The 13918-nt window shown below is 32.8% G+C and overlaps 1 protein-coding gene across 1 annotated transcript in view; it reads left to right on the top strand.

Moving 5' to 3' along the window:
* Nucleotides 1-7757, top strand: part of LOC144843146 (guanylate cyclase soluble subunit beta-2-like) — a 40932-nt gene extending 33175 nt beyond the window's left edge. Inside the window, exons 7-13 of the mRNA XM_078699869.1 lie at nucleotides 588-908; nucleotides 3955-4103; nucleotides 4507-4653; nucleotides 5295-5449; nucleotides 6320-6543; nucleotides 7024-7167; nucleotides 7432-7757. Of these exons, the coding sequence (XP_078555995.1) occupies nucleotides 588-908; nucleotides 3955-4103; nucleotides 4507-4653; nucleotides 5295-5449; nucleotides 6320-6543; nucleotides 7024-7167; nucleotides 7432-7586 (1295 nt within the window). The 3' untranslated portion in view covers nucleotides 7587-7757. The remainder of the gene's footprint in view (nucleotides 1-587; nucleotides 909-3954; nucleotides 4104-4506; nucleotides 4654-5294; nucleotides 5450-6319; nucleotides 6544-7023; nucleotides 7168-7431) is intronic.
* The last annotated feature ends 6161 nt before the right edge of the window (nucleotides 7758-13918 follow it).

Consider the following 13918-nt stretch of genomic DNA (forward strand, 5'->3'; position numbering starts at 1 on the left):
ACAATGTAAGATGAAAAAAAAATGTTAGGCCAACAGTTATATTTCATTAGATGTCCATTACATTCAGTCATATTCCTTCGGTATTCCTCTGTGTTATTAATATCGACATACCATGGTTGTCGTAAATGTATTATCTATTTAGTACTAAAAGCAGTAATTACATGAAAAACATAAATATAATTCAATGCTAATGAATGCTAGTAGCCCGGCCAAAAGTTTCTGATAAGCAATGTAGCTTGTGGCTTGTTACACGTGGCATGCCCGTTATGCATTACGTCATTCAATAATTACTTACGCATAACGGATTGTAACTAGTACCATCACACATACATTAAAGTGGATTCGCATTGATTCTGTTTTTATATTATTATTATATTTGATATAATTTAATGGATCATTTAATATCCTAAAAATTAAATATCAACAGTCTAATGTTAGAGCCTCTGATATTATTAATATAGGCCTATAAGCTCTAGTTGCAATCTTTGAACGAATTTTGGAGGCCAATTTTACTCATGTGACGTTTTGGCTAATGTGGTTTTTCATTTTATAAGATAATTAATAACTATATTATTTGTAATATTTAGGTCAGATGATATGGATGAATAGCATTGAAGCAATGGTCTACATTTGTTCACCAAGGGTTGTAAATCTGAAAGAACTTGAAGAAAGACATTTGCATCTTTCTGACATCCCATTTCATGACGTCACAAGAGATCTGATTCTTTTCAATCACCAGCGATTGGCAGAGATCGAACTTGGAAAGCAGCTGGAACAAAAGAAAGAAGAACTCCGAATTGCAATGAAGGATTTAGCCAAAGAAAAAAAGAAGACAGATATGCTGTTGCACTCCATGTTGCCTCGTCAAGTTGCTGAACAATTAAGAGAAGGCAAAAAAGTTGAAGCAGGTAACTGGAATGCACATTGTTAAACAAAAGAATTGTTTTATTATTATCATTATTATTATAACTTGTATTTATCTTTCTGTAGTTAGTAGTAGAGTATGTAAGAGAAAAGGCACAGTGAGAAGAGAAAGAGACGAGGACAAAATAGAAGGGAAAATAAATCAATGTGAAAAATAAAGTATGCCCGGGCATTTATAACAAAAAAAGCATTACAGTATACCGACCTTTTAGTTTTAAATATACAATATCCTTTGAATATTTTTAATAGGTCAACTCTTGATAAATTGGTAATTAGTGGTAGTGGCCTGATTCAGATGGACTTGTTGAGAATGACTTGCATGATTACAAATCGATATTGGCTTTATTATGCATTGCAATCTACATTTACAAAACAAATAAACGCATTGAAACGTAACATCTTACATCTCCACCAATTAATACGTATCGAGCTAGACTAATTAGGCCTACACTTAAAATGTAGAGTATTCTGAGTCATACAGTATGTTGACTTAATTTGATTGACCAATTTGTAACAATAATTCGTTTCCTGTAAAAAGTTCTTGATGTTGTTGCAGGTTGATCATCGTTTTATTTGTGTGTTAGTTATTTAATTCAAAAGTAGTCAAGTTAGTAATTTAAGTCAAAATGTGTTTATTCTCCTGATGCACAGTACCTAACATGGACTATGACCCAGTTTACATTGCGATTGGATCCTGAGCCGGCCCAGAATCGGGTACAAATCAATCGTTTGGGCCCGATCCAACGTATTTCCACTTGCGTTCCAAACTACGGCCCTGAAGATTAATTTACTTCATTTTCTCAAACCATTGGTCACGGTTCACTGCATAAGCCGGCCCAAGCGTAAAAACCGTTCTTGGACCTACTCGAGAGGTGGTCCAAATCTGCATCCGGCCCAGGGCTGGCCTAACTTTATGGAGTGTTTCATTACGTAAGTGTAAATGGAGTTTATGTCATCGACAAAACTATACGTAATATTAAAAATGGCATTAGCGTCCGACCATCTAGTAAATGAATTATTTATTGTGCGCATTCGGGGAAGTTAGGACGTACTTCCTCACTCTCTATATTTCTTTTGCACGGTTTTGATTGGTTCTAGGTACAGCAGACGACCGACGATACACGAAATGATAAGTCGTCGCCAATCGAATGCTTCTTAATTTATTTGTGCGCTCTCAGAAACACATGAGCGTGCGTAAAATCGCTTGGGATCATACTTTTCTAGAGCGGCGTCACTAAATCGATAATCCGTCCCTATTGACGCGTTTACTGCCAACTAGACTTGCCCAAAGTCTGTATTTATTGTTTTATGAAACGCCATATGTGCCAAAATATTTATCTTTTTGCTAATATTAATTCGAAACACAATCTAGAACCTAGACAAAACTGTCAATCACCAACAATGTTATTTGTAGACTTGTCAATATGATGCCAGTCAGAATTTGAAACCATGTTTGATCAAATTTAGTTGCTACGTTGTACTAGTAATTGCAATAAATCAGGTGACCTTTTGACTCTAGTGATTACGTGTCTTAAGTGCTTGTGAGGTAATAACAAAAACGGAAGTGGGCCAAGCGACATTAAAAATTATACAATTCTGTTTTATGTTACTACTAATGCATTGTTGTTTCTGAAAAAAGAACAATGATTAATATTAAAATGTCGAGCGGCGTTTATAAGAAATATTTCTTGTTTATTTCTTCAATAATACCGCGGTGCTCATTGAACGAACGCCCGGTCGGCGCTGATAAAATCGAATCATGAGCTCTTGTGGGACGCTCATGTAAAACTGATAACGAGAGAATGTATGGCCTATTATTTACTGACCAATTTCGGTTCTATGTAGGAGAGTACCATATGACCCCTATCAACCGATAGTTTTTATGAAATAACACTTTCTATGTAAAATATAAATTTTACAGATACTTTCTTTTTAAAATAAAAATTCAAAACAAATTAACATTGGAAGTAAGTCCTACATAGTACCAGGGAAGATCGCAAAATTCTCATGTTGATGTAGCACAATTGTATATGTATATATATATATATATATAAACACAAGAGGCAAAGAACATTAATTCTAAACCGCCCGGTGATATACTGAAATTTAATTAATTAATTTGAAACGATAAAGATGAGGAAATCTGTGAGAATGAGAAAAAGTCGCCATATATATATTGATTTTATTAATCTGGTATACTTTCTACTGCGGTGGCATCTGTTGCAATTAGAAAATCTGTGCTCTGCTTTCTAAATTAAGCTAGGATGAAAGCAGCTTTTTGTGATTGATCGTTTTATAATAAGAAAATGGCACGCGTCTTACACAATGTTCAATTAAGTAGTCATTTCTAGTCTTAGAGAAATTGAATTTTGTTTCGTAGCAGACCGTATGCTACTGGAACAACGTCCGAGTGGGTTTAGAATATTATTCCACAGTGTCAGATCCAGACATTTCACATGGGAGATGGAAGGGAGAGCAAAAATAAAATAAGAAAATCAACAAACATGAAAATATGTTTAAATAAATATATATCAATAGGAATGACGAAGGATTTTTTTTGGCCGAAATCTTGCGCACTTTCTATACTTACGTTTTTATTTAGCTTTCTGTTTATTTTGTAAAGATACAACCACTGATAGTATTTCTTGTTTTTTTCTGTCATATTTGGCTTTTATTAATAATCTATTATTGTTTACGTTGTGTGTAGAATTGTTTGAAATTCGATTATATTATTTTTCTGGGTGCTAAACTACTGTAATACCAGTACAATCTGTTATCTATATATACTGTTTATTAATTGAGAAGTGTTCGGTATACAGAGTTTTGACAAGGAGCTTTGACGTTAATCCCCATCTTTTGACGAGAGGAAAAGTCCCCATCTAAAATATAAATCTAAATACTTTCTGAACATACAATGAAATATTCTTTTACACATTAATTTGTTTGGGGAGAGAGGGCGGGAGAGGAGTCAAATTGGCTGAAGCAATGAAAGATATGAGCATTTAGTAAATGTGCCATTTTTATTTTCAGGTGAATATGACATGGTGACATTATTGTTTAGTGACATTGTAAGTTTCACAAATATATGCTCAAAGTGTCGTCCAATTGACATTGTCAACATGCTAAACGCACTGTACACACGATTTGACAGACTTACGTCGGTTCACGATGTTTACAAGGTAAGATCGTTTAAAAAAACCTCTCTATGCCTCAATCTAAAACTGAACATGCTTATATTTTCATATATCTTCTCTTTTGTATAGCGAGCTTTCGTTTCGAGACGGTAGAATGGAAAAGACTTTGACGTACAAAAAATGATTAATCTGCGCATTCATAGACCCTATAAGTTCATTATATGAACTACTGTATATTTGGTGAAATTAATATTTATTATTCGTCTACCGAAAGATGGCTATTACTATTTAATTGGTAACCTATTATCATGATCACATTTTACTGGAAAGAAACGGCATCACCAATATAAAATTGCACCCCTCCCCTCTATCTTCATGGCTGTTTTCAACAGTCTTGATTATGTTTATCATTAAAATACACATTAATATATCTTTTAATTTTGATAAGGTTGAGACAATTGGAGATGCATACATGGTTGTAGGAGGCTTACCGCTACCTATCAAAACTCATGCAGCCCGTATTGCTAACATGGCACTTGGTATGATGATCACTTCGAAAGAAGTCAGTTCACCAATAACAAAAGAACCAATCGGGGTACGTAAGAATATTAGATATTGTAAAGTTTCGGTTTTTTATAATCCTGTATGTATAGTCTACCGAAACCGAACGAAGTAAGGCCTTACCACACATACCACATCGTCTATACATACATTTATTTCAGTCTCTTATTGAGTAAGATTCAAGCCATTGATTAATCACAAGCGGTAGTTCGAATGATCAATCACGTCGTGATTAGTTAATTTACTTACGGCGCGCTTCCACAAGTAGGAACCAAGCGTTAGCACCGTTTTGATGTACTATCACGCATTTCACACAATGATCTACACGTTTGTATTCAATAATATATTTCAATGAAAATATCGAATGACATTTGCAATAAATTAAACGATCCAATGAACTGGGGTTTTTAAATAATTCTTTAAGCAAGTTAGTTTAAATTGCTTAAAGTAATATTTTTTAGAGCATACAAATACTAATGGAAAATTAATAAGTAAGTATAGTGTACATCATTATTACAATTATTATAAAACCCACGCGTATCGTTTTTTTCATTTGTTAATTTTGCAATATTATAAGATATTGATTATTTCGTTTCCAATGAAACTTAATATCAGTGTGCCTGTAGTTTGATATGTTGTAGGAACTGGCTTTAATTTGATTTTTGATATTTTTAGATTCGTGTTGGTATCCACAGTGGGCCGGTGCTTGCTGGAGTTGTTGGTGACAAGATGCCCCGATATTGCTTGTTTGGGGACACGGTCAACACAGCGTCGAGAATGGAAAGTCATGGTCTTCCGGGAAAGATTCACATGAGTGAAAGTGTTTGCAAGTAAGCCTAAAATGATTATAAAAGAAATGACAATTAAAGATCAGTAAACATTTTTCATAAACACAATTCGCACGTATTTTTTTATACAATGTAAATCTGAAGAAAATTTTCTAAACAACGTAATCTTACTTAATCGCCTTTTTTTACGCAGGCTATAGCTTGATTCATCCTAGGACGTATACCAGCAACTTATTTGACCAATTACAAGCGCGCGACGGATCATCTAAATGTAGATTGTGTTGGTCGAATTACCTGCGCTGTATGTACTTCATTGTGTCGCGTCCTAGTGGGGATCTATACCTTGTATTTTTATTACTTTGTCTTCGTCATAACAAAACGTAAAAGAAATTCTGTAATCAATAGGTGGCGCTAAGTATTTAACGAATGCGAATGTTTTTTTTAAATAACGTAAAAATATCAAAGAATTAAGAGAAGCAAGACAAAAACAAATCAAACGAAATATTGTCTGTATTTCAGATATATGAACATTATTATTTTAGTATTTGATTATTGGTTATGGTTAGGTTGTAGAATAAAATAATAATAGCCAAAGTAATCTTTAGCGCCGCCTAGTTTATTCTCTAGCGCCTCCTATCAAGTGATTGTAATCATGCTCAATAGGGGGCGCTACATTGGTCTTTAAAAATATTTCAAATTTTGAGTTGAATCAACAGAAGGGTGAAATTGTAATCCTTATTGACCACAATCACAACACAATGAACATAAATAGTATTTGCTGTGAAGGCTACAACAATAATTAGTGTTTAGGCTAAACCTAGTAATTTCTACTTCCCGCATTCATAAGCCAACAATTTAGTTTGTTTACTTCTACTCTACGAATGTAATGATTGCTATTATTTTTGTTACTAGATGCTTACCGAAACGTGGATTCCATTACACGAGTAGGGGTGAGATTATAGTCAAAGGTAAAGGTTCAATGACAACATATTTCTTAGAGGGCAATGAGAACGCGACTATTGATGAAATACTTGGTAGAGGTCAAACGTCAGATACCGAGAGTAGCTCCAGTAGAGGAAGTACGCCAGAGAAAGCAGACAAAGCAAAAGATTCACCAACAACTCCAATTAAAAAAGGTGCGATTGTGTTATTTTAAAATTTTAATTAAAAAGAAACATGGAGATTAATAAAATTCACTTCTGTAGAGAAAAAAACAAAACAAAAATATTTCACTTCTAAAAAGACAAACAATAAAACTCATTGTCTGACAGACAAAAAAAATGTTAACATTTTAAGAATTTTTTATTTAAATTTTGTTTTAAGTCTCAAAGTCATAAGTTAGATCATTCCTTGTTGTCTTTTTACTTTTCTGCTTAATTCATTTAGTACAATTTACAAACTGACGACGAAAGTGGTTTTGTATCAGATAATAAGCAGAAAAATTTATATATCTTTTCATATTTCTTTAGTCTATTTTTATTGGGCCTAGTCCTAGATCCGAAAGTTATACTTTTTTTAAAGTTGGAACAAAAACCCAAATTCTCCATGCTTTACAATAATAATAATACTTTATTTGCCTTGCTTCTGTGACATTACATTTTTGTTTGTATTTTCAGAACTTTCCAACACAGACCAAGATAAAGTAGTACCTATGGTATATCCAGATGACATAAAATCTCCTGACAAATCGAGGCTTAGACCTGGAGGAAATGTTTACTCCACTGTTGAACGAAGTGCATCTAAGGGTTCTTTACGGTCAAGTAAGTGTTAAATTTCTCCCTCTATTGACGTGTATTACGTCGCACTTTGTAATACAAAGTTTGACGGACAGCATACAGTAATTAAAAAGTGCAACAGCTCAGTCATTCCAGCATATTACAAAGTGCGACAAATTTGCCACAGGTTATTACAAAGTAATTAAAATATGTCGCTTGTTGCATGTTAAGAAATGTCTTTTCTTAGTACATACATACAAAATGTAGGCCTATTGTATCGAAATGAATAATGTTTGTACTAATTCACAGACGCGGGTGGCAACGGTCATCCGGGTGGCATATCTTCAATAAGAGAGCAGACTGAACCAGGTGAAACTGCAACCACCAGCAACGGTATTGAAGATTCGCCCTCACCGGCCGTCTACTCACAACACAGAGAATCAAAAGCATGTGCAATTATTTAAACACTCCTCGTCTTATAGGTTTACCAAAAAATGTTAATGACCGTTTTATTTATTCGTTAAATGATGGGAATCCAACTGTACATTTGTGTGCAGTATTTTGCATTTGGTTCACAAGAATTGTCAGTTAGGGGTTCACAAGAATTGTCAGTTAGGGGTTCACAAGAATTGTCAGTTAGGGGTTCACAAGAATTGTCAGTTAGGGGTTCACAAGAATTGTCAGTTAGGGGTTCACAAGAATTGTCAGTTAGGGGTTCACAAGAATTGTCAGTTAGGGGTTCACAAGAATTGTCAGTTAGGGGTTCACAAGAATTGTCAGTTAGGGGTTCACAAGAATTGTCAGTTAGGGGTTCACAAGAATTGTCAGTTAGGGGTTCACAAGAATTGTCAGTTAGGGGTTCACAAGAATTGTCAGTTAGGGGTTCACAAGAATTGTCAGTTAGGGGTTCACAAGAATTGTCAGTTAGGGGTTCACAAGAATTGTCAGTTAGGGGTTCACAAGAATTGTCAGTTAGGGGTTCACAAGAATTGTCAGTTAGGGGTTCACAAGAATTGTCAGTTAGGGGTTCACAAGAATTGTCAGTTAGGGGTTCACAAGAATTGTCAGTTAGGGGTTCACAAGAATTGTCAGTTAGGGGTTCACAAGAATTGTCAGTTAGGAAATATCATTTAGACGAAAAAGGAAAACAGTGGCAATATTTCGTTTCAGGACGGCAGATGCAAGGAGACGGTAATTTGTACAAAAGATCGATCGTTGTCCCGAAACGAAATCTCATGGCTACCCTAAGAACGTTATGTTATTTCCTGAAATTTACTTTAAATTTTAATTAAATGTGGGTATTATAGGTAACACATTTTTACAGTTTCACAGTGGACTCGGCGTATTCCTGGAATAGGGCCACACTTGAGTAACTAATAGAATGATTATTTACCACATAAGTTCATTCATACATAACGTCCTAACGCTTAAATGTAATTTCTACCTAATTGTAAGCCTAACTAACTCAAACCTCCTTTATACTCTATACTTTGATTTATTTATTTCTTTTTTTTTATTAGATTTATAACGACTACGATAAGCTTCCAATTGACACTAGTTAATAATATTTTGTTATTATCTTCATTTTGTATTGATTTTAATAGGCTGTTCCATAAATTTAAATATAATTGTACGAGTTACTCGTTATTAGATATTTTAAATATTACATTTATATTTATTATGCTATGAATGTTATACATGTAATAATACAGTATAATGTGTGCGTATCATTTTATAAGACAATATTGCACAATTTTTAGATTTGTAAATATGTAATATAATGGGATTTAATAAGACACGATGATATAGTATCAACACAATGGGACTGACAGACCAACTAACATACTTGGACACAGACCGACGCAACGAAAACAACATCTAAAAGTGTACAATAAACAACATATTATAAGCATCTGTATTTAAGTAGGTACAGTAAATTTTACCAAAACAATCGGTATAAAAGTCCAGTCAGGTTATTGTTAGTTATCTTTGACATAAGAGCTGTTTATTTAAAGGATAATTTGTATATAAATATAGTTTTAACTTATGTGTAAGCCTTTATTTTGAATAGGCGTACAGCAAACGTGCAGTCGGTGGAATATCCGTTATCTGTGCGTGTTTTGTGGCAAATTTTTTAGGGCCTCTGGTAACATTCCAAATTCTGTATTATATTATCATGTATTATAAATTATGTAACTACTTTACAACAGTGTAGTTACATTGTGTAAGACTTGAATGAAGCATTTGAAGCAATATATAAACACATCATTATACGTGCTTGTAGCTTTCAGATTACTGCATTGTTATGCAGTCGGTATCCCAACGCTGAAATACAGTACGTTCGGGTACATTTGATATCCCGTCATGCAACCGAAAGTAAACAGGCATAATGTTTTTTTCTCACTACACCACATCACGTATTCCTTTGGTATTGTAGAATGGGGTGTGGGTGGTATGTGAGTGTGTGCTCCTGCACATCAATTGGGGGTTACTAAGGCTGTCCAGTGTTTAGTTAATTTATTTCAATCACAACCTGATAGTTAATTACTATTTGCACACTGGTTGAATGTTACTGACGTAGTATTGTACGGTATACGATGAAAACGTAATCACTAACTTACCGAAGTAAGTATAAGCACTGGTCCTTATAGTTCATTTTACGATTCTGAAAAAATCAGAAGAAAGAAATAAATGTAATAGTGCTTCTATTCACTGTTTTGGTACAGTACAATGTATTTTCTAAATCATAATTTTATATATATACTATCTACAAATTAACATTGTTTAATTAAGTTTCGCGATCGTAAAATATTCCGTCGTTTAGAAAATCTATAAAAATTCAACCCAAACTTCTACGCACGCGTAATGTGTTTAAAAAGATGAATAACATATTCAAGGTAAGGTAGAGTCTCCATTATTCGATACAAAAAAATTATAAAGTAAACTTACCAAAACACTACTAAGTAACATATAATTTCTGTTTGGTTTATATTCCTATTTGATTTATATAGTTTTTCATCCGTAAAATAAAGGAAATCTCTCTTAAATGTATATCGCATTACAAATTATTTCTAAATATCTGAGAATTGTTATGGGATTTTATTTCGTTAATACTAATAAAGTCATCCAGAAAACCTAATGTATTTTTTGCTGAATCGAAATTGTTTAATTTGATCCAAAAATATAAAGTCTTGTCTTATTTATTTAGAAATAAAGAAACAACGTATGGACACATCACCTTGTAATAGTTATGTTTTTATTTTTTATGATAATTATATCGTTTTAGTATTTTCCAGCAGCGAAAAAAATGTACAAACAAAATAGTTTCGGCAACAGCGTTTCATTTTCTACATTACATTGTTACGGTACATTTCGGTCAACAACTTGTCATTAATTAGGCCTACTAAATGAGTAGTACTCATCATAATATTTAATACTCTCTACCTTAATGTAAAGGTAATTATCCATTTATTGAACTTTATTCAGAATTGTTTGCAAATGATGTTCTCGTTGACTTTACCGTTGTAAAATCTCTTTGCTTGACCTAATTTGTACGCATCTCCGCCGTTGTCTTGTTTTATTTCCGTACATCGCACTTTCATATCCATTTTCCTGTTCAGACAGTTTGCTCAAGTCTACTGTTAATCAGGCCTTAAAATACCCATTCGAATAAGTAAATAACCTAAAATTCCATAAAAACGTTTAGTATACCGCTAATAGCAGATGTATGCGGAGTAAACTCTCAAAGTCGTAGAGACGAACCTAGCAACATGCATATTTCATCGCACGCTAACCAATTCAGAATCAATCCACTGTTTATAAATTTCAAGAACGCCACTTAATTTCGTTAAGCAGAAATTAAAGGTCATTATAAAAAATCCCATAAAGGAAGAAATTTCCTAACAAATTACTATTTAAAGATACGGCTCAAAGAGGAACGGTCATCGTATTGGTTACTCTTGGTCAAGACTTTCATCAGTAAGTTTATCAGTTTATTTTACTGTTTTCATTTTATTGAACTTAGGTAAAATTAATGTTCTTTCGAAGTCAGCAACAAAAAATTAAATTAGACTTTATTTAAACAATAAAAAACATTTATTTTTATTGTAACTTTACTGTAGGCCTACTAATCGTTCATTTATTTTTCATATTATAGGTAAAGTCATAACTATAAATTAGTGGTGTCTTTAATTTAAAGGTGATACATTTTAGTTTAGTTTTAGTTTACTATTCAGTTTTTGGAAAAAAACAAATCATTCTTGACCCATGGTATGCCTAATTCATCCTACTACTTGTAGAAATGTTTTTGTTGTGACGTCACAAACAACTGTAATGACCTTTAAGTCTAGGTAAAAAAGTAAAATTATAAAGATAGTGAGATTCATATTTAATCTATCTGTTTAACAGGGTTCAAAAGATGGAGTATAAACGAATGGTCACTGTATGTGTTGTCCTTGTCCTTTGTGTATGCGTAAGTAGTGAGCGTACCGACAACAAAACACCAGAAGACAAAACACTTCACAAGGAAGGGATGAGCATTGTTCAGAAAGTATATAGAATTCTGGAGACGATCACCAATATGGAAAGAAACCAAGAAAGAGAAGCAGAGCGCAGAAAAGAGCAAGATCGCTACACTCCCAAGAGGAAGGGTGGAGAATTTAAGACGCAGGGCTGGAGGAAAAAAAGAAGCACTTTCGGACACAACTTGATGGATATTACATTTATACAGCAGTTGGACTCAGACGTTAACGAGTTAAAATTGGATGTTAAAGATTTCTTAGAAGATCTTGGAAAGGTAATTTGTTTTATTTGATTTTTTTTATACCGTAAAATGTATACTCAAGGACATTCTGATTGTCTATGGACCCACGGAATCTACAGTGCAGCGCCAACCAAGAACGTCAGGAGGGGTGAGATGAGTAAGTGAATCTGAGTAGCACTCTTTCGAAAGCACTGGGTTCTAGATAATGTAACTAATTGTTAAATCTGGACACTTTACAACAATTTGTTTTCTTTAAAAATAAAAAACAACGTGTGTAATAAAATTCAAAGACGTGGAAAATCTCCTCACTAATAATAAATTATTTTCAATAAATTATATAATGTGTATTATTAGATTTTATAAATAAAGTAATTATTGGTAAGCTTCGAATTTACTATTGATATACTGAGTATGACCTGGCAATAGTAATCACGTCAGGGCACAACTACTCGAATGTACAAGACGAATTTTTTTATTTCATTACATTTTTTAAAATTTCTAATCACTTTGCTAACACTAGTTTCAAAGCTTAAAATGGAATATGCATTTCTTATATCCAAAACATATTTGACTACAATTTTTCCAAACCTTTCTTTTTTTTTATACAGTTTAGAGAATTGTTCTTTCATTGGATGCGAACATCGTCCAACAAGTCCCAGATCAAGTTCGAAAATAGCGATAGCTATGAATTTGTTTTACAACAAACAGATGGAGACGAAGATACATTTACGGGGTAGACATTGCATAATTAGTATTATGATTATTCAATGCTATTGTTGTTAACATTTTCCGTTATGCTTTTGTTTACATTATTAATTTTTTTAATGAGGCCAACTCAGACAGCGTCGTACGACGAGTCCTATCGTCGGGAGAAAATTAAACATGTTCTCCCGACGACTTGAAAACTACGCCCGACGCTATCTCACAACGACTCGTCACGTCAGGATTCAATGCAGACGAGTCAAAACGTTTCGTCGGGCCTCGTGTTGTCTGAATTGGGCTTCTTGTCATTTTACTGTTAGTGCAACTAAGGAAAAGTTAAATTACATAACTGTTTCCTGGTGCAACAAAAGGTGATTGTTATCAGACGAAAATTATACCTTTAAGGTATGTCTTACCTTAAAGCTAATTTGATTTAAGTAAGCAGTCAATGTTAGTGTAGCATAGAGTTCTATAAATAATAGTATTGATCTATATTCTATATAGTAATTAAATAATATAATTAACTTCACAGATACGTAACAAATAATTATTTATCTCTGCAATAGATAAAATTCGATAAATATGTCATAATGTAGATATTTACTCATCTTACACAAAACAACTGGCTTGTCCGCTTCAAAAATTATACTGACTGTGTACCATGTTACACAGAAGAAAAAGAAATTAATTAAAAGTAATTTTATATTTTAATGTTATATATATAAAGGTTTGTATGTAATTTAAAAAGAATTATACCATATTTATAATACATGTTAATTTGTTATTGTCATTTTCAATTTTAAATAATTGTATTAAATTGTACTTTTTTATAAAACAAACCTTGAGATTAACGAAGCATTTACTATCATATATTTTGAATAACTTTATTTTGTTTTAGTGCTTGTAATTACAATCTTTAAGATAAATGTAACAAAATTGTTTAGAATGAGTAAACTATGTAGATTTTATTGTGAGTTACTGACTCTCCAATGACCCTTGACCTGTTTAAGTCAAGTCTAAACTACAGAAGACATCAAGGAAACCTAATAATAGTAGTTTCAATCCGAATATCTGTACAACCAGTATGGTTTTTATACCTATCTTATTTGTCGTAATTTCGTATGTTATTTATGATTTGTACATTATTGATCAATTAAATATAGTAGACAAGATCTACATTGGTCTGGTATAACAATAATAATACACAACATTGTTGTTATTTTTTGTTTATTTGGTGAGCTGAAAATTCAGACATTACAATTAAATTATTATACGAACATTCATAACGAGATAAAAAAAAAACGAAAAAAAAAAAACATTAAAAAGATGTAG

The sequence above is a fragment of the Antedon bifida genome, chromosome 5 (genome assembly GCF_963402885.1).
Source record: "Antedon bifida chromosome 5, ecAntBifi1.1, whole genome shotgun sequence".
NCBI classification, from domain to species: Eukaryota; Metazoa; Echinodermata; class Crinoidea; order Comatulida; family Antedonidae; genus Antedon; species Antedon bifida.